The 21,246-nt window shown below is 50.3% G+C and overlaps 1 protein-coding gene across 8 annotated transcripts in view; it reads left to right on the top strand.

The window, feature by feature from the left end:
- The window catches only part of SSH1 (slingshot protein phosphatase 1), a 65,714-nt gene that overhangs the window by 28,546 nt on the left and 15,922 nt on the right, over positions 1-21,246 (top strand). For all 8 annotated transcript variants that reach the window (XR_004353125.1, XM_032654183.1, XM_032654182.1 and 5 more), the window contains 10 exons: positions 200-303; positions 3,889-3,953; positions 4,399-4,520; positions 9,355-9,423; positions 10,516-10,581; positions 13,108-13,302; positions 14,484-14,577; positions 15,303-15,431; positions 17,832-17,878; positions 19,615-19,761. Coding sequence is in view for 7 of the 8 variants with exons in the window: in XM_032654183.1 (XP_032510074.1) it covers positions 200-303; positions 3,889-3,953; positions 4,399-4,520; positions 9,355-9,423; positions 10,516-10,581; positions 13,108-13,302; positions 14,484-14,577; positions 15,303-15,431; positions 17,832-17,878; positions 19,615-19,761 (1,038 nt within the window). In the remaining variant the exon portion in view is untranslated. The remainder of the gene's footprint in view (positions 1-199; positions 304-3,888; positions 3,954-4,398; positions 4,521-9,354; positions 9,424-10,515; positions 10,582-13,107; positions 13,303-14,483; positions 14,578-15,302; positions 15,432-17,831; positions 17,879-19,614; positions 19,762-21,246) is intronic.

The following is a 21,246-nucleotide window of genomic DNA, read 5'->3' as shown; positions in this document are numbered from 1 at the left end:
ATTATTTTATCACGTAAACTCTCCAGCAGCAGGCTTGTAGCAAAGGTTTGGGGGGAGTATGGTGTGAAATTACTATAGAAGCTATTTTATCCCATTTGCATTTTACATGCCACTGTCCAGCCTTTCCTCTGCAGCATGTCTCTGCCCATTCTCCTCTGTGAATTCCAGCCTAACTGTGCTCTTGTTTTTTCCCCCACAGCTTAAGTGAGAGTTTTTTCATGGTGAAAGGAGCAGCCCTCTTCTTACAACAGGGAAGCAGCCCTCAAGGCCAGCGGAGTCTTCAGCATCCCCACAAGCATGCAGGTGATGGCTCTAAATTGACACTCTTACCCTGGGACTTATTTTCTGGGCCACAGAGGATCCCTCCATTACTGGTGGTGAGCACTTTGCTGGTTTTCAAGGCCAGGGAGATAGTGGAGCACAGGTTTATAATGACAGGTGCAGGTAGAGGCTCTTGAGCAGGCCACGCACGTTTTCCAGATGGCACCGGGAGCCAGCGACCCTTTGACCACGGTGTCTACGTAAGAAGGTCAGCAGCTTTCTGTTTGGATATGAAGATTTCCTACTCAGTGTATCAGTTAACTGCAGATTTTAAGTTACAGGATGACTTTTGAACAAATGCACCAGAAAGCCTTATAGCCAGATATGGTCCCCTTGAAAATAACCACCCTGGGGTCCTAGGTGCCTAGTCCGTCATTTCTCTGAGCTTTTGGAAAACTCTCATTTGGGGAATTTCTTTACGAGCCTTGGGCATGTACTGGGGTGGGAAGTCTTTATTCTTTAACGGTGGGTTTTTTTTTCGGAAGTAGACAGAAGTGATAAAGTGGGGATCAAACTGAGTATTAATTGAGGTCCAAAAGGAAGCAAATAAGAGATGCCTGCAAAGTAACAAGACTGGTTTTCTTAGGTGACTTGACTCTGAACCTGAAGGCAGTTTGGAGAGAGGAGTTCAGGAAACACTTGCGTACAAGTGGATCTTTGTAGCTGGTGGGGAGCCTCTGCAGGAACTTCTTGAACGGGCAGCACGTGTCGGAGTAGGAGCTGGAAAGGCCTCTGCCTTTTCAGAACAATGGCAGGTCAAAGCAGCTAGCAGTTGGGGCCAGTTTTTTTTGTCACTTGGATCATCTTGTTTGTCTCACCTCAAGTCATCCAGCCTCATTTGGGAGCTGAGTGCTTAGGTTAGAATTTCCTATCTTGCATTTTATAGCAAACACGAAGGCTCAGTCAATAGTTTCACATACTGATGTTTATAATCAAGATTTAGGTCTGTTTTAAGCTAAGGAAACAATCTTCCTGCCCAAGGAGGCAGTGTGTTTCATGGAAAGAATATTTGCTTTGGAGCCAGACAGAGCTGGCTTCTGATCCCAGTTCTACAGCTGTACAGAACCTTCATAGTCAAATTCTAAGCCTCGGTTTCCTAATCTTTACAACGAGCATCAAGTATTGGTAACTCAGACGTCGTGGAATTTAAAATTTACGCACATAAACGGACTTACCCTCTCTTAGGTGCTCAGCGTACATTGCTGTAGTTATTGCTACGGTGACTGCTGGTACAATACCACTATAAACAGAACCTTCGTTCTTGAGTTTGCTAACGGTTCTGCCCTGTTAAGAGTGTAACTGTTGTTTGTGTCTTAACCATAACCCGTAAACAAAGCCAGTGCTCAGCTTTGTTCCCTAAGTATGAAACGTCTCCTTCCTCTAATTCAAAGAATATTTTCGTACTGTGTGTGAGCCTGGGGAAAGTGACTGCAAAACCGTCGTGTAAAAACCCTAAGTCCTGCTGGTTGGCACATCTCTGGCATGTACACGAGAGTAGGAAGGAAGCCTAGTGTGTTGGCTCTTCTGCCCTAGGGTCTAGGAGGGCTGGTGAACTCCAAAAGACGGGGGGCGCCCACTGTCCACAGATGCTCAGTAGACGACCCTGGGGCAGGCACAGACTAGACTTCACGTCCCCTGGATGACCCACAGTCCCCTAAGCGAACCCCCATGCCGAGCCGAGTACAGTGGAGGGTTAACTCTGTCCATGGCAAGTAATTCAGCTCATGTCAGGCAGTGCGGTCAGGCTGAGCCTCTCTCTCTCCAGGGCTGACCTATGCTTTAGGCTCACATTCTCTGCCTTTTTTTTTTTGCAAGTGCTTACTGAACACTTGAACGTAGAGACTGTGTGTGGCTACCAGGCCGGGGTTGGGATTTTTCTCTGTCAGCAATTGCACATCTCAGCAGACAGTCCCACTGTGTGGAAAACGTCCCTTTCACTGAGCCACTCATCAGTTAAGGGGTTGGTTTCTGCTTTCGTCTGTGCGCTGCTGCGATTCGGAGTGGCCCGTGGGGGTGGGGGTTGGGCCCAGGTGGGCCCAGAACCAGCCGTGGTGGTTATGTGCCCTCCCAATCACGCTGGTGACACGACAGGTGAGGGTGCTGTTGGGGACAAGATGGGAACAGGGACCGTTACTTCCAAGTCATCCCTCGTAGGACGTGGTGCCAGTGTAGGGTGTCTTCCACTGTGGGATCCTGTAAGAGAACAGACGAGGGGGCACGTTTCCAACGACCTGATTCCTCTCTGAGGCAGGAAGTACCATTTGGACATCATTTGTCAATCTCCCCTAAAATTCAAAGGACGCTTTTGCAAAAGGAACCCATCCAATGGATTGATCCCTCTGGGGTTCTAATTGTGATCTATAGGGTAATTTTTTTTTTAAAGATAATTCTCTTTCTTCAGGGTGTTGCACAAATTGAAATGAATATGGATTTTCTATGAGTTACTCCCTGCACTTTCTTCTAGATCAGCATCTTTACAGATGAACCACTTCTTCAGAAAGAGCCCCATGCAGACACTTCCTTTTTGAAATACACATAAGCTAGGAAAAAAGTGGCACTAGAGCCACCCTCGCTACTTGCTAGTTACGAAGCTCAGGTACGGGGGCCCCTGTGCCTGGGGCACACAGCCCTTCTTCGGTGAGGTGGATCCTGTGTAGCTGTGGAGACTCACTGCCTCAGAGAACCTTTCCTCCCGTCCCTATAGCCCAGAGGCACCCCTGGGACCCTGGGGCCGCTCAGAGATGTTCAAAAGCTGACTCCGGATTACTGCCTCTTTTTTTTTTTTTTTTTTTGTGCTACGCGGGCCTCTCACTGCTGTGGCCTCTCCCATTGCGGAGCACAGGCTCCAGAGGCGCAGGCTTAGCGGCCATGGCTCACGGGCCCAGCCGCTCCGTGGCATGTGGGATCCTCCCAGACCGGGGCACGAACCCGTGTCCCCTGCATCGGCAGGCGGACTCTCAACCACTGCGCCACCAGGGAAGCCCCATTACTGCCTCTTTTAAATAACCAAGGAGGTACAAAAAAACGAGTACATAATTGTTAGCAAGAAGAAAATGACATTGCTGTTTAATCAAATTATGTCTCTGGGTACCCAGCACATACCTGCTCGCTATGGAGTCACTTAAACATTTCCCCTCCTGGTTGTAGAAGTCATGTCTCTCTCTTATGGAAAATGTAGGAGTTGAAAGCAGGAAATGACCCCCAGTCCTTTTTCCTTCAGACCAACCCTTAGCAAATCCCTGTCTTCAGCTGTGTCTATAGTTTCTGCTGCCCCCCACCCCGCCGCAAAGTCATGTTTGCCTGAATTTAATAACATTTCTCCTCTAGACTTGTCTGCATTTTCAGATTTTCAATATGCAACCCGTATTGCAATTATTTCAGAAAATAAAAGCAACTTTTAAAAACGTGGCAATAAACTGTCTCACCCATCCTCATGCAGAACATTCAGGAGTGGACTAAGGGAAGTCCAGGTCTTCTTTCAGACCCTTGGAATCAGCCTATTCTAACCTATCCTGCCTAGAAAGTGGGTGGGTGACCTTTTTTAAACTTTCTTCATTGATCCAACAGGGGACCTGCCTCAACATCTTCAAGTAATGATCAACCTTCTGCGTTGTGAAGATAGAATCAAGCTGGTAAGAAGAGACGCGAGTGGCAAGTTTTAATTTTTAATTGTGAAATTTGGTAGGGACTTATTGACGAGCAGGGGCTTGGGGGGGTGGGGCTCTTACATCAGAGCAAGTTCTCCCAAACCGTTCTCAAAAGCCAAAGCCCGCTCTGCTCCTCGGTACCCAGAGGTACAGACAAAGGGGGTGTCAGGTCTCTGGGTCAGTCTGTGCTAAGCTGGAATCATCATTCACTGGAATTTATTTGTTAACCCCTTTAACAAACTTTGGGGGTCTCCTCTGAGCCAGGTACCATCCCTCATGCTGGGGATATAAATGAGACGTAGGAGTTTTCATCTAAATTCCTAAACTCACGGGGGAAAGGTAGAAACAAAAGTCTTTGGTCTTGGATTGGTGAAGGAAAGGGGTGACCATCTGGCAAGGCAGGCCAGTAAGAGCATCTCTGCCTGTCTAGGCCGTGCGCTTGGAGAGCGCCTGGGCTGAGCGGGCCCGCTACATGGTGGTGGTGGACAGCAGCGGGCGCCAGGACACGGAGGAGAGTATCCTGCTGGGAGTCGACTTCTCCAGTAAGGAAAGGTGAGTCTGATGGACGGCGGCTCCTTTCTCTGATGGGGGCAAGAGTTGCTTCTGGAAGAAGGTTTTCAGGGTCCCACATCCACGGGGGCGGGTGATGGTAGGTGATGGGGTGATCAGGCACTGGGAACGGTGGAGCCCCTGATTTTAGCTCTTGTGTGCCGAGTGCTGTGCTAAGTCCAGTCTCTGCTCTCAGAGAGCTCAGGGTCTGCACTGTGCTTAGAGATTTAACCCTGGGTCCTATCAGGGGTGCCCTAGAGGAGGGCACCTTAACCAGGAGGGCTTCCTGAAGGAGGTGACGGCTGTGGCGAACACCCCAGGACAAGCAAGAGCCAGCCAGGTAAAGCAGGCAGGCGCCCTCCAGGCCGACCACCCCATGTAGAAGTATGTGATTGATCGGCGTTGTATCGAGCGCCTTATGCAGTATTAATATCCCGTGGATTCCCAAGTACTTGTTGATGGGTCCTGGGTCAGAGGCTTGAGGAGAGGTTTGGAATTTCCCAATAACTGGAGGCCAAGTCAGTTGTATCATAGACCCTGTTATGTGTGCAAAATGAAGATGCACGACTCCCCTTACATCTAGGATAAGTTAATGCGAGTGAGCTCGTTGCAGAACCTGAATTTGTTAAAACTGGATTAAAGCAGACGCCCTTTATTCATCATTCATTAATTTTCTCGTTCACTGAGCAAACCATTCATTTGCCTTCTCCTGTGTATGAGGCAGTAGGCTCAGCCCAGGAAAACAGAGAAGCAGCAGTAACCACGGTTCTCGGCCTCAAAGAGCCTGGAAGCTCAGGGAGGGAGGGAACCATCACCAGAACCTGGGGTGATGGGCCCAGTGATGGGGAAGCGTGGGGTTCGTTCCACACTCGTGGCCAGGACTCCATTGCTTGTCACAAGTAAATGAACTACAAGGGAAGGTGTTTCCTTTATGACCTCGTTCCCAGTACATAGGAGCATTCTGAGTGAGTTTCTGCAGCGCACTTAGGGACATGAGTCCAAGCTGGCGCCCGTAACCTCAGCTGGTGGGGAAGTCTGGATCTGGAAGGATCTGTGTCAGGGCGTGCTTTAAGGGGTGAGCTCCGAGGAGCCCCTTGGAGACCAGAGGGCTCCGGGCTGCAGGTTGGGATGCTCCCAGGCAGGTGCCCTCAGAAATGGCCGGGGCTCCATCCGTTGGTCACGAGGCAAAGAGACGTTCAACGGTGTTACGGTTATGTTTGTTCTTGGAGTGGCTGGCCGGCCTTTCTGAGGGCCTTTGGGGGCAGGACTTCCCCCACCGTGTGTCATCCATCCCAGCAATGCTCTCTGGCCCTGAGCTGAAAGCTGCCTCCCTGGAGAATGTGCCCATCGTCTCAGCCCGAGCCACCAGGGCCTCATAGGAGGCTGCCCCCCGCCCCATCCAAGTCATCTCTGTGGCTTTGCTCAGAGAGCACAGAGCAGTTAACCCGATGCTTCATACGCATCTCGCCCCGCGGGGTAGGCGGTCCTATGACGACTCACGTTTTACAAACAAGGAGTCAGAAGCCCAAGAGGCTGGAGTGGTTACACCAAGGCCGTCCTAGTAACAGAGCTGGGACTCACAATTGGGTTTTTATTGTAGACCTGTGGTGTAGACCCACTCATTCCCTTCCCATTCGTTGTCCCCTGTGCCCCCTCGTTCACCAATCTGTTCATACCGTCACGTTGCGTGCCCTTGTTCGCACACGCTTTCAGTGTGCCAGGTGTCCTGCCAGGCGCCCTGCCAGGCATGGGGGCTACATCGGTGGGAGAGACCGGCCTCTGCTCCCCTGGAGCTCACAGTCTAGATGGACGGGGTTTAGACACACGAGCACCCTGAGACGGCTCTTTACACGCAGGCCCACGTGCTCATTTTCACCCACTCTGACGCGCCCTGCCCCTCCTCTGCCCGCTGGGCACCAGCCTCAGTTCTCAGCGTGTCCCCGCTCCCGGGGTCCTCTCGCCTCTGCTGCACGCTGCGCTCCGGCCAGCGTCCCCTCTGCTGTCCCAGCCTGCGCCACAGCCCAAGCACAGGCGCCAGCTCCAAGGCCAGTGCTGGTCTCCTGTGTTGGGGAGATGGGTCAAGGGGCTTCAGAGGGTGAGCGGGAACCACACGGACCTTCCTGTTGTCGGGCCGGATGCAGCGTCCCCCACGCCCAGGCATAGGGGCCGGGAACTGGGCGCTTTTATCCATCTCCAGCTTGAAAACAAAGCCCTTGTCCTTACAGAAGCCTTTGGCCTGCTGAGAGCATGATACATTTGTTTTTCTAAATTCCTGCCATGAGATTTTGTTTCCTTATTCAAAACAAGAGAGAGATGAGGTGCCCCCCGAAAGGACTCCCCGCAAGGAGAGGGAGTCCAAATGCAGTGTCAGGAGAGAGCATGGGAATGACGCCAGCCACAGCGGGCTCACGGGTTCTCCCTTGGAGTCACATCTGCACGTGATTCCTCTGGGGATCAGAGCAGCTGGCCTGCAGGGGCCACCTGGGGTTACTTTGTCTCAGATTCGGGAACACCGTGGGTGCTGTGAGCACGAACACCGTCCTGCACTTGTTAGTGTTCTGCAGCCCGTAAAGGACAGGCCTGTCTCCTTCCTACACCTCCAGCCCCCGCGCAGGCCCCGCCCGCCTCTCTGTCCCCGCCGCACCGGCCCTGGGGACCGGGGACCGCTTCCTTCCCCTAGAGGTACCCCCACCCACCCGTTTTATCCTTCAGGGCTGTGCTTCCTCTCAAAAGACCCAGTTTCCCTGACCACGTGTCCCGTCCCCACTTCCCATATATATGTAAACCCACAGGCCCTCCTTCATGGTAAAAATCTCACTGTCACCCACTACAGGACTAGTGGAGACTCACAGCAATAACGGATAAGGGGACGTGATGGAATTGGCACAGTTGTTACAGTCGTGTCCTGGTCTCTGGTCTGCACTCTTGACTCCAGGTTGAGACCCTGAGCGGAAGTCTTCCGTGGCCTTCTGCCCACCGTGTGTAGCTCTCACCAGGCTCTTCCCCATCTCTGCACTTAACGGAGGAGGGCAGTTTAGATGCTGCCCTGGTTTCCTGAGGACCATTTCGTCTCCGCCTGCCCCGGACCTGGGCCTGTGGCTCCCCAGTCTGTGCTCCTTGTAGCTCTCTGTGCCGTTTTCTCTCCTCATTTCCAGTCCCTGGTGTGGGTCGTCGGTGCTGAAAAAGGGCGAGTGTCCAGGTCTGCCCACACCCTCCCAGGGCACCCTCCAGCCTGGGCTTTCTACATGTCTGTCTTGGGCTCCCAGCGGCCCCCTTCTTGCCTCTCCCCAGTGCGACACAGCTGAGTAACGCTGGGAGCTCCGAGTCTCAACGTCAATTTTATTTTGCAGCTCTACAAAGGAAACATCATTAACCCATCAAGAATGGGTAGGACAGGGCTTCCCTGGTGGCGCAGTGGTTGAGAGTCCGCCTGCCGATGCAGCGGACACGGGTTCGTGCCCCGGTCTGGGAAGATCCCACATGCCGCAGAGCGGCTGGGCCTGCGAGCCATGGCCGCTGAGGCTGCACGTCCGGAAGGGGCCACAACAGTGAGAGGCCCGCGTAAAAAAAAAAAAAAAAAAAAAAAGAATGGGTAGGACAAATGTAAAATAGTTAGCTAGTGGGAAGCAGCCGCATAGCACAGGGAGATCAGCTCGGTGCTTTGTGACCACCTAGAGGGGTGGGATAGGAAGGGTGGGAGGGAGACGCAAGAGGGAGGGGTTATGGGGATATATGTATACATACAGCTGATTCACTTTGTTATAGAGCAGAAACTAACATAACATTGTAAAGCAATTATACTCCAATAAAGATGTTTAAAAAAACAGAATGGGTAGGACTGCAGGGTGGCACCAGAGAATTTGCCCAACACAAAAGGCTTATTAGCCCACTTTGACCCAAAGGGCCTGAAACTACCTTCCCCACAGATACAGAAGCAGAGGGTGGAAAAGATCCCCCGTGGCTGCCAAAGCTCTGGAGGGAGAGTGGGTTCCTTGAACCCCAGAGCTGCCCGTGCGCACAGTCGCGTGTGTGTAACTGTACTCCCTGGGGGGCTGTTAGGCGGTAGCAGAGATGTCAGCACAGAATCCCTGGAGATTGTCTGAGCTGCCCTTGGCAGTGACGGCTGTTTCTCACGAGCAGACTCTTTTTCAAATGGCTGCAGTTTTCATAGTGATCCGAGGAGACCCTCCGATAAAGCCCTTTCTTTTCCTCTGTGTTTCTCAGCGGCAAGTGGTCAGGTGTCATTTCACTGTTAGGATGGGCAAAACAAAAGCAGATTAAACTAGTTTTTAAAACAGCAGCTGCACAAAAGGTACAGAAACAGAGGTCCAGAAGTGAACTCCAGTCATGGTGTTGGCACTCTCCCCTCCCCTGTCACTCCAGGACAGGAGGCTGGGGGTGGCTGCCACGACCTGCCTGTGTCCCCCGGACTGTGTGTGTGGCCTTGTGCCAGGCGTGTGCCAGCCATCAGCGGCTTCAGCCCTGCTGCAATGTGGGCGTGTGGTCGCTGGTTACTCCTGGCCCCCGAGAGCCGCAGCTGAGACCTGGCATTTATGGAGCTGCAGCCACACCAGAATGCTGGGGTCAGAGTTCCCTGTGACTGTCTCTAAGCTGGGGTCACTGGCCATCCCAGACCCACATCTTCTGGAATTCAGTGGTGAGCAGTCCTTGCAGACAGCCTTAGAGCTTCTCCCAGATACACACCTAGGCAGCTGGACGCAGGGCAGGTGGTGGGTCCCCCATGAGCTGGACAGGCTGGGCGGAGACACAGCCAGGGAAGACCACGTGCAGGCGGGTGGAGCCTAACTCTAGGCGTCTTCTCTTCCCTCCCACGTAGTAAAAGCTGTACCATTGGGATGGTTCTCCGACTGTGGAGCGACACAAAAATCCACCTTGACGGAGACGGGTAAGGAGATCTCTCAGAAGGCTTCTTTCACTGTAGACTTTGAAACATGCGTGAGTTTGGGCATCGTTGGCTAATCATTAACAGCAGAGTCACACGTGGGACATGTTTACCACATCAGGAGAAATAACATTGCCCTCCCATGAGCCACACAAGGCAGGGTACATTTGGGACATGATACAAGGGAGTTGGGTCACGAAGTACCAACAGAAACATTTACGGGATATCTGCTGCTGTATGAAGTTCAAGAACAGCAGTGAACAGACATTCATCCATTTGCCTTGGTTTGTTAAATGGACGCTCGCTGTGTGCCCCCCGCGGGCTGGTCCCTGCAAGTTCACAGACAAGTATGATGCAGCAGGAGCACCAAGTCTCTGAGGGCTGCAGGGAAGACACACGGCCAGCAGGTGCAACAGTGTTTGAGATGCCATTTGGGGGGCTGCAGAGGAGGAATCATCCAGGTGGGCCTGGGCAGGTAGACCAGGGCCAGGGGGCCGTCCGGATTCTGGGGGGAAATACTCAGGTACTGTCACGAGTAGGAAGAAGCAGGAGAGGAAGTTATCTCTACTTGAATTCTAGCAGTAGAAGTTACGTTGCCTTGTAGATAGAACGGGGAGGGAAAGATAAGAATTAGATTTATTGACGACATGGGCTTATGGTTTACATTTTTCCTTTTTAAACTTCTGTCTTCCACTAATGTATTTTTTATGCAAGTATAAAAGACACAGATGGAGTGTGGGGGACAGGAGGTAGGGGACGGGGTGAGACAGTGCAGGCAGGTGAAGCGAGATGGTTTCCAGTGCCGCTGTTGCCTCACACCCTTTGCTGGGCTTTTAGTTTTTGGCTGACTTTGTATTGCTGGGTTAAAAGCCAGTCTTCCGGATTTAAGAGCCTATCTTTTTTTTTTTTTTGGACTTTTGGCTTTTGGCTTTTGGCATTTGCCCTTGTCTCTGTGGCCTGTGGTCCCTCATCACACAGTGTGAGACACACTTGTCCTCAGGGTGTCCACGACGGGCTGTCCCCCCCGCCGTCTGGCAGGGATGTGGTCGGAGGGTCTGACTTCTCACCACACTGTCCTTTGTTTTTCATTCTCAGTGGATTCAGCGTCAGCACGGCAGGAAGGATGCACATCTTCAAGCCCGTGTCTGTCCAGGCCATGTGGTGAGTGTGGTTTTAGGGACTTTTAACTCCTTAGAAATATTTTCCTAGCTGACAGCACAAATAAAAAAAACCCCACCTACTTAGAAGCACATTTAGGTATGTTTATTTTGTGTGTGTGTGTGGCAAAAAATATGTATCGATAACAAAATTTACCATTTTAAGGACACGATTCAGTGATATTAAGTACATTCACAGTGTTGCACACCCATCACCCCTATCCATTTCCAGAACTTTTTCATCATTCCAAACAAAAACTCTGTACTTATTAAACAGTAATTCCCTATTGCCCCCTGCCCCAGCCCCTGGTAACCTCTATTCTACTCTCTCCCTGTGACTTTGCCTATTCTGGGTCCCTCACATAAGTGGAATCATACAGTATTGGCCCTTTGGTATCTGGCTTCTATCACTTAGCATAATGCTTTCAGGGTTCATCCGTGTTTAATACTTCATTCCTTTTTAAGGCTGAACGATAAATTTGTTGTATGGATGTACTACTTTTATCCACTCATCTCCTGGTGGACGTTTGGGTTATTTCTACCTTTTGGCGACTATGAATAGAGCTGCTGTGAACATTGGTGGACAGAGTATCTGATTGAGTCCCTGCTTTCAGATCATTTGGAATTTCTAGATCATGTGGTAATTTTGTGTCTAACCTTTTGAGGGACCACCAGACTGTTTTCTGTAGCCGCTGCACCATTTCACATCCCCGCCAGCAATGCACAAGGGTTCCAGTTTCTCCACATTCTAGTCAACACTTGTTATTCTTTGCCTTTTTTTTTTCATAATAGCCATCCTTATGGGTATGAAGTGGTATCTCATGGTTTTGGTTTTCATTTCCCTAATTAATTAGCCTTGAGCATCTTTTCATGTGCTGATTGGCCATTTTGTATATCTTCTTTGAAGAAATGTCTATGCAGGTCCTTTGGCCAGCTCTTAATTGGGTTGTTTGGTCTTTTTGTTGTTGGAGGTACCTTGTTTTTATGTTTCTATCGTCCCTGCTGACAAAATGTCATTTTAGCATAAATTCACTGGTCCCTTGTCCCTGGCACACCGAGGGTCATCAGTTTGCTCCATGGAGGCAACAGCAGTGCTCTGCTAGGCATTGAGCATCTGCGGAGGCATAAAACGGACATAATTCCTGTCCTCCTGGAGTTTAAAGTCTGTTGAGGGAGGTGACCATAAACCCAGAGCAAAGTCCTATGTTATACTGAGGGGTGGGTGCCGGGCTGTGGGATACCTACTGCAGGGTGCAGGGGCCGGGGCAGGGTAGGGCCTCCCTGGACACCTGCATGGGGGGTGAGGTAGCTGTGGGTGAAGACTGCCTTCAACTTCCAGACCTTCTCTGAACCCGATACACATTCTAGAGCCTCCTCATCCTTGGAGGGCTGCACAGACCACTCATACAGCAGACTCCACATGGCAGTCTCCCTCAGATAATCTGGAAAAGACTCAGGAGAAAGCCGGTGGCCTCTGATGAGAAGAATTCTGCCCTGTGTTTCAAAATAATTACTCTTTTCTCCAGGACAGAGAGTGATGCAGGATCCTCCCATGGGCCACGCGCTAACATCGTTGCTTCGTTTTTATGTCTTCTGTTCCTGCAGTCAGTTCAGGATCATTTGGGGGGAAATCACGAACTCATCATTCTCTAGACGTCCCAGATGTTCCTTTGTGGCCCTGGATAATTTGTTATCTCTTTCTCTACGATCGAGTGAAAAAACAGGCCCATGGGTTTTTCCAAAGCTGCAGAACGAGAATAAAATTTCGTAAATATTCAGCTCAAGTTTCTTCCCTCCCCCAGTCTAGAGCTAGGACAGATGTGGACCACTGGGGAAAGTGAAGTGGGTTGCAGTGGTTTTTACGCCGTGGTTGAGCCATTGATTCTCTGATAACTTCTCCATCCAAGGCCTCGCTCGTCCACCCTTCACTGATACCTGATTCACTGAGAAATACTCAGCCCATATTTTTGTAAAAAGAAGTAAGAAAAGGATAAGTAAATTAGCTGTTACCAATGTATACGTTTTCAGTACTGTTTCTCCTGCCCGACTCTGCCTCCCAGAACTTCTGCAGTTAGTTCTTGTGAGTGTCTCATTTCCTCACGCAATCGAAGCGTCTAAGCTGTTATGACATTGATGGGGGGGAGCTAGAAATTAAGTGACTGGGAATGCAGTCACATATCTCTCCTGCATGTTGAGGATGCTTTCCTTCTAGCTGCTCGGCTGCATTGCGGTTCCCACATTCAAGGTAACCACAGCCTCAGAAGTGAATCTCAGTTCCTGGGAGTTCATTGGCGAATGTAAAGTGACCCGGGAGCCTGCCCGATTGGGAGCGTTAGAAAGCTTTGTCGTCTCCTCGTTGGGGATGGTGACAGGCGCCGTCTCTGCTCTTGGCGTCGGTGCCTGTGTCCCAGAGACCCGCGGTGGTACCTGGCGGCCACGTGTCCCCCTCGTAACCTCAGATGTAAGAGCGACTCCAGCCCAGCTCCCCTCGTGCCTCCCGGGCCTGACCCTCTTCCCCTCCTCACCCCAGGTCTGCCCTGCAGGTCCTCCACAAGGCCTGCGAGGTGGCACGCAGGCACAACTACTTCCCCGGGGGCGTGGCGTTGCTCTGGGCCTCCTACTACGAGAGCTGCATTGGCTCCGAGCAGAGCTGCATCAACGAGTGGAACGCCATGCAGGACCTGGAGTCCACGAGGCCCGACTCCCCCGCCCTATTCGCGGACAAGTGAGTGCGAGTGCGGAGCCTCCGACCCAGCCCCGGTCCCCGACCCCGAGCCTGCCCCCCGACCCCGAGTCTGCACGGCTCACAGCCCCATTGTCTCCCAGAACCAGCATCCCACGCAGGGCTTCCTGACCTGCAGCCCGTGGGTGTCTTTGGCTGGGGAAGGGTCTGACCACTGCCGCCCCCCCGCCCCCACCTTTTAAAATGATAGACAAATTCGGGTGTGAATGCATTTCTGGGGAGCAGCTCCGTAACGTTCATCAGCTTCCCTGTACCGGTGCCCTGGTCCCTCCTCCTCAGGTCCAAAGTCTTGATTTCCAAAGCCTCTTCCTCTGCTTATAAGAGTGTGATGAATGTGATATCCGGTTCCTTGGGTCCCAAAACACAACTGCACGAAGGCAGGCCGAGGGCGGCTGGCTCTGAGGCGGCAGCGCTGCCCCACGTGGCCCGAGGCCACGCTCCATTAACTCTAGTTCCAGAAGGAGGGAGCCGCTCTCCCCTTCTCTCCTGGTCGGGACCCTCCTCCCCAGAGCATCATGTTCCTTGGGGATACCACACGTAGGAAGGCTGTGGACCGAGGGGGGCCCCCCGAATGTGGGGAGGACCGGGTGCCATGTAGTATGAGGCCTCAAGGAAGCTACGAGAGCATTGGTTAGGATACACGCCTTTGAACATATGAAGGGGCGTGACGTACAAGAAGGATTGTCGCGGTCCGCGTGGCCCCAGGGTTAGAACCAGGCTGATGCATAGAAGTTGCAGGGAAACATAGATTTTGGTTCCGTGTAAGCGTGTAAGGAGGTAACGGGAGCCGGATGCAGCTGGGGCCATGGGCTGCCTGAAGACACAGTGATGTCCTCGGCAGAGTCTAGGGGGTCTGGGCCATGGGGATGTCGCATGGCGGTTCCAGCATCCGGCCCTGCGAGGCTGAGGCTCTCCAGACCCGCAGGACGAGTCCGCTTCCCAACCACTGTTTGCCCCCTTGGTCTGCCGTCCCCTCTGGTAGCCCCTGGGCGACTTCCCTGTCCCTCTCCCCTTCTCGCTGAGAACATGCCCAAGCCGTGTTCCATGTAGCCCGGGAGCAGCTGGGGTTTCCGTGAACGCCGACCGCAGGCTTCCTGTGGCTTCCCGTGGCTTCCCGTGGCTTCCCGTGGCTCTGCGCTTTCCTGAATGTGATTTCTCTCCAGGCCAACCGAAGGGGAGAGGACTGAGCGTCTCATCAAAGCCAAACTGCGGAGCATCATGATGAGTCAGGACCTGGAGAACGTGACGTCCAAGGAAGTAAGGGCGCTTCCCTGCTGGGTGGGCCGGAGGTCACGGGCATCCCTGCGTCCTGTTGCCCTAGCGCAGCCTAGGTCGGGTAGATCTAAGAGGTTGAAGTTGCCTTTCTAAAAAGCCATATACAATCTGTTTATTAATTAGTGCATGTAAAAAAATCCTATTGTGATACCTTCCAAAGCAAGACGAAACTGCCTTTTAATGTGTTTCTCGATTACTTTTTTCTTTCTTCTGTTGCCCTTTGTCCAAGGAACGCAATGAATTGTAGTAACAGCTTAAACTAAGTAGATCTAAGAGGTTGAAATTGCCATTTATAAAAGCCATGTACAATCTTTTTGTGAATTAATACATAATAAACCCTATCGTGATACCTTCCAAAGCGAGGTGAAATTGATTTTACGTTTTCACGGTGATAGATTTGATAGCTGGAAAAGCGTAAGTTTTTTCAACTCGGTAGAAAAGATCCCAAGGGAATCAAATTCCTTCTTTCAAATGATAAACGTCCCACAGTCAGATTCACATTGAGGCCGAGTAGCCTGCATTCCCACCACCCACGCGTGTGTGCAGCGTGTTTAAGTGCATACGTGCTTACTCTGAAAAAAGCCCAAAGAACACTTTTGAAAACAGTCATAGTTCATGTTGTGACTTTATTACTTCTTTGGAGAAACTGTTTTTTGTTTTTGTTTTTTTTAAACAAACGCCCTTTCCGAATATTTTCCGCTCCGCAGATCCGTAATGAATTAGAGAAACAGATGAACTGTAACTTGAAAGAATTCAAGGAATTCATAGACAACGAGATGCTCCTTATCTTGGGACAGATGGACAAGCCCTCCCTCATCTTCGACCATCTTTATCTCGTAAGAGGCACAGCGCACGGCAGGGTCCGGTTTGGGAAACGTAAATCAGACCTTGATTTGTTTGGAGTTTGCAGCAAGTCATAGAGGGGGAGAAACTTAAGTTCCTGGAGCCTCCGTCCTGACTTTTACGGGAACTCCCCTCTTGACCCCTTTTCTCTGGCCTGCAGCCTACGGGTTTGCTCGAGAGCCAGATGTTTGCGCCGCAGCTCCCAGCTGAGCTGCGGGGAGTTGGTTGAAAGCTCTCTGGCTGGCAACCGTTTTCAGATGCACACCACCCTCCACCTTCATCGGTCACTAACAGAAACCCCCTCCAGATGGTCTGCGAACTAAAAAAACCCCAGTTACTAAAGGGAACACCCGCGCCTAACCCCAGAATTATGCCTCCTCTTCCCGAGACATGAGAAACAGCAGAGGAGACAGACCAAACGCCTGAAACGCAGCATCCCTCCCACACACCCCCACTTGTCCCCAAGCTGCCCCCTGCCCTGGTGGGGCCTGCACATCCCTCTCTTCACTCCGTCCCTCAGTCAGATTTTCTTAAAGCTGTAAGTCTCCATAGAAGGCAGCTGGCAAGTTTTCAAAGTCAGGGGGTTATAGAGGAAGGCTCGCTACTAGTTAGTGAGGCAGCACCACGGTGCGATGGAAACCGGACCCACCCAGCAGGTTCCCACTCCCCCAGCCTGACCAGCCAGGTGCCCGGGGGCAAGTCTCTTTGGCCTCTCCTTTCCTTCATCCTGTACCTCAGGGGATGAATATGAGGATTAAGTTAGTACATATTTAAAGCACCGAGTGCAGTTTCCATAGGCACTCAAAAATGGTACCCATCGTTAGAGCAGGAATCACATCCTTGGAAAGTCGAGGACGTGTATTTGCTGCCAAAGGCATGAATGACTGTGTTTTCTGCCTGTAGGAAGTAATCAGTAGTTCCCCAAATGTGTATGTCATGATACATGTTTAATGTATTAAATATATATTTAACGCATTTATATATATATTGATCTATATACATAGATCTATAAATGTTCAATGTATATATATTTAAATGTGTATAGATGTGTGGATTTGAAGCCTGAATCTTGAAAGCAGCCCCGGCTCTAAATCCTCTCTGGGAAGTTGATTGTTTTCCCTGGTGGACACAGAACTGAAGGCACCTCGGCCCGTCTCTCCACTAGGTGGGGATCACGGCAAGAGGATGCTCACAGGCTTAGCAGAGCTTTTGTTATTTTTTCAGTGTGGTTTGGTGCTTTATGTCACTTTTTCCATGAGAGATACTAAAGGAATTTTTGTGTTTGAGCCTCTCCCTCCAATGTGAAAATCCAGCTAGTGCCCACATGCTGCCAGCTCCATCGGGGCCCCTGCAGCCCCTGCATCTGGAGCGGTCCACCCTCTTGGGAAAGGAAGCTTATAGGGAGACCAAGAGGGTGCTTTTGTTTTGTGACTCTGTGTCGATTGCATTTCCTAAGAGCAAAGTGATGTTTTTTTCTTCGTTTTTCCCTTTTGTGTTCTTTGCCTGCTCAGAAATGGGGGGTTTTGGGTTTTTTTTAATACCATTTTTAAAGTATGAAGTTAAAACATGTTACAGAAAGTTAGGAAATATAAGTTGAAGGAAGAAAATTTAAAAGCATTCTCAATTTCACAAATCCAGAGGCAGTCACTGGTAGCACTTTGGTATGTTTGTTTTTCTATCTAATAGGTTCTTTTTTAATGCATTTATAGCTTCTTAAAAAAGAAAGAGAAAGAAAAGGAAAGAACTGTACTGTTTGATTATATAGTTTTGTATCCTGCTTTACAAATTTTTTTTTCATTATGTGGTATTTCCCTGTGTCATTAAATATCCTCCAAAAGTATGATTTATTTTAACGGCTCCATCATACGATTTCTTCTTGTCGGACCTTTGGGTGGTTTCTGCTGTTTTGTTATAAATAACCGTAAATATCCTTGTACATATACCTCTGTGAATTCTGGGTGTTTCCTCCGGGTAGCTTTTTGTAAGTGGAATTTCTAGGTCAGAGGGTGGGAACTTTTTTAATATTGCCAAATACTTCCCAGAAAAGGTAAACCAATTCCTGCTCTAATCAGTGGTATGTGAAAGCGCCCTCTCCCGCGTGGGAGGTCGGAGGTCACTGCCTCTGGTGACAGGACCCTGCTGGAGTCTTAGGAAAGGGAGTGATGAGAGGGGGCAGGGTTTCCTCGACCAGCCCCTTTCCCTGACAGTGCCACGAACTCCTGGGGAACCTGCTCTGATATCGGCCTCTTTGTATCAGCTTTCTTATCGGCCTCTGAGTCCAGGGGCCCATGAGATAGCCATCACCGTCAGGGCTAGCGCACACCGTGCATCCCGTAAGCAGCTCTGAGGCTGACGTGTGACACTCACGGGGGTTTGTGTGATCTGTCCCCCAGGGCTCTGAATGGAATGCATCCAATCTGGAGGAACTGCAGGGCTCAGGGTGAGTCTGCTCCCCTTGTCTTCCCTCATCCTTCCAGGCAGCTTAGAAACACTCAGCTCAGCCGTCCATTCGAAGCCGAGCCCTGGCGCTGCCTGCCTGCCTGGAATTGCCCACCCCAATCTCCAAAGCAGCTGCCAGCCTGATTTGCATAGCTAAACAGATGTGCTTCAAAAGGCCACCTCCTGAATAATTCATGGGTTTTAGATTTTACTGGGGTTTAGAAATGTGTGTGTCAGGGAGAATGATTCTAAATCACCCTCAAATAGTATAGGACAGCCTGGGTGCTGATTCGGCCACGAGCCCCCCCTCCCCGCTCCCCTGCCCTGCAGAGATGCTAAGAGCACCAGTGTGGACACATTTACCGGTAGGCCAGTCAGCAACCCTGCTCCCCGGACCACTCCTGGTTCTCTCTGTGGTTGTACTTTTGAGCCTGGTGGGAATCTTGCAGCGAAATGCTCAGCGTTGGCCAGAAACACATGCCTGTCTCAATCTGAGAAAGACTGGGCAGCAGGGATAAAAAATGCTTAAACCTAGACCTTAAAGAACAGATGTCTGGACATTTTTTAAAAAAACAACACAGCCACAAAATCACCATCCTGTGGGTCTGACATGATGGCATTCTTGAATTACTGCATTTAAAAGTGAAGACTAAACAAAATCTTAAAATATATCTTTAGAACTACTGGTTAAGATGTGTTCTTTCAAGAGAAAGTGATCTTAAAGTATAGGGTGATGCTGTCTATGCTTTATCTTGCTGGGAGTAAATAAATGATTTTAAAGGTTTTTCTTTTTTTTCCAAAGCATTTATAAGTATTGCTCTTATGAAATCTATTTGAGGTGTTTTCAAACTCCTGAAGTTATGTTGGTCTTCCAGGAATGTAAGTATTAAGGTTAGAGAACTATAGAACCTGAGTTAGCTGGGTTAGCAGACCCTCCCAACTATAGTATTAAGGTTAGAGAACTATAGAACCTGAGTTAGCTGGGTTAGCAGACCCTCCCAACTATTTATTTATTTACAGCCTGCCTTGTTTCAAAAAGGAGTTAAGGCAGTTCCCAAGGACATAAAAAATGGATGGATATATTCAGCTTTTTAACTACTTAAAAGTGGAGACGTTGGTTTTATTTATTTATTTATTTTTCTTTTGCTGTACGCGGGCCTCTCACTGTTGTGGCCTCTCCCATTGCCGAGCACAGGCTCCGGACGTGCAGGCTCAGCGGCCATGGCTCACGGGCCCAGCCACTCCGCGGCATGTGGGATCTTCCCGGACCGAGGCACGAACCTGTGTCCCCTGCGTCGGCAGGCGGATTCTCAACCACTGCACCACCAGGGAAGCCCTGGTTTTATTTTATTTTTTAAAAAGCCTCTGTATACTCGTAATAGTTATGAATTTTGAAACTTTAAAGGAGTTAAAAAATGTATTTCGGTAATATGTGTGACTACTTTCCAGAATTAACGTTACTTAGCAATGCTTTGGATGGAGCTTTCTTTTAATAAGTTTTTTAGGCAGAAATTTGTTTTTTATCATAAATATAATGTATTCTCATCAGTAGAGGGTATTTAGAAGATACCAAAAAAACCCCCAAAGACCACCACTATGAAGTCCTGCCATAAAAACACAGACCCTTTATAAATGTGTATTTAATTTTTTCTCTGCTCAGTTTGTCGTTACTTTGGTTTTTGTCGATCCACATTCTGATTCTCCAATTTGTTCTTTTTTTTTTTTTTCTCATTGCAGTGTTGACTACATTTTAAACGTCACTAGAGAAATAGATAATTTTTTCCCTGGCTTATTTGCGTATCATAACATCCGAGTCTATGATGAAGAGACCACAGACCTCCTCGCCCACTGGAACGAGGCGTACCATTTTATAAACAAAGCAAAGTAAGTGGGCGGAGAAGTCAGAGAAACCAGGCTGGGGAAGAAGCTGACCGGCAACCGCAGGGTGGGCAGACATTAATGGTGACCCCAGACACAGCTGCCTCCTGGCTTGAGGGGCCTGTGACGTCTGATGGGCCTCTGGTTTTAGAGTGCTGGACCCCAAGCATCGAAAGGGCCAAGTCATTGATCTTCTCCAGGGGTCCCCAAATGAGCTCGTTCTCTTTCACCTGCTGTGACATTTGACCCCCGTTTCATCATTAGCACTGGCTGCAGGCAAGGCCCCTGTACCAAGCGGACACTCTTGGGAGCTCTGTGCATGGGAAGTCACAGAGCCAGAGGAGAGAGGAGGGCGGGGCGGATCGTACATGACTCAGAGCACCTTTGGGGCTGCTTCCCTGGAGAAATCTACTCAGAAATCTACTCGGGCAGATGCCCTGAGCTGTGGCCCACCTCCACCTGAGTTAGTGTGACTCCTGTTCACGTAGAATGGGATGGACCATCAGAGGTCCCCACTGCCCCGAGCCTGTCACTGCTGTCACGTGTCTTTTGTCCTCACCTTATTCTCCTGTGGAACAGCTCTGTCTCACTGAAGTCAGGACTAGAAAGAGACAACTGTTTGAGATGCTCTCAAGAGACACTTTCTCTTCTGCTTTGCACCCAGGTCAAAGCTCCATGATGTAGGACCAAATCTTAGTTCCCCTGGGTTCCTGGGGGATAGACTTTGGCAGTCCAAAAAAACCCTGAGGTTTGAGGACGAACTTTAAGCTTGGGGTATAGGAAATGAGCCTGCTCCCGCCGAGCAGGTGTGCTGCTTCTAATGTAAACAGACAGGCTGGCCGGCCTACCTCCTGTACAAATAAACCTTCACAGGTGCAGCCCTCGCTAGCCTGGTGCCCCTCACCTTTGTGAGCAGGCGACAGCTAGAGCAACAGTGTTCCTGGCCTTGCCATGTCTGTTAAATCAGCCTCGCCTGGGTTGGTACCGTCTCCCTACAAAAAGCCTATCGGCCCATCTGTTTCCTTTGGCTTTTTTCTCTGGTGGCCACGTCAAGTGCTGCGGACTCACGCTGGCTCCTTGACTCTCCTGTCTGCCGAGGCACTCTCTCTGCCAGGGGCCCGGTGGCTTTCAGTTCGCTGACCCTGTTTCTCTACAGTAACCTGCTCCCTGTCTTCATCTGCTCTAGCAGCTGAGTGAGTAGCTTGTGCAAATACCCCTTTCGCTGCCCAGTTGCTTCATGCCCGAGGGGCTGTGGTCTCCCGGCCGATCCCAGCCACCTGGGAAGGCGCCCGAATGGGGAGCTTTCTCCCTGCAAAACTTGGCCAGGCCAGGCCAGATTGATCTCGATTTCCCATTGTATGCTAATTGATTTTGAAGTGAAGTTATTTCCTACTGAGGGTGTGTGGACGTCCGCTGCCTAAAACATCAGGACCTCAGAGGGTTTGGGCAGTGAGATAACTTCAGGGTTTAAAAAAAAAAGATCCACTGTGC

This window comes from Phocoena sinus, chromosome 14 (assembly GCF_008692025.1).
Source record: "Phocoena sinus isolate mPhoSin1 chromosome 14, mPhoSin1.pri, whole genome shotgun sequence".
NCBI lineage: Eukaryota > Metazoa > Chordata > Mammalia > Artiodactyla > Phocoenidae > Phocoena > Phocoena sinus.
This window is presented reverse-complemented; position numbering and strand designations above follow the sequence as displayed.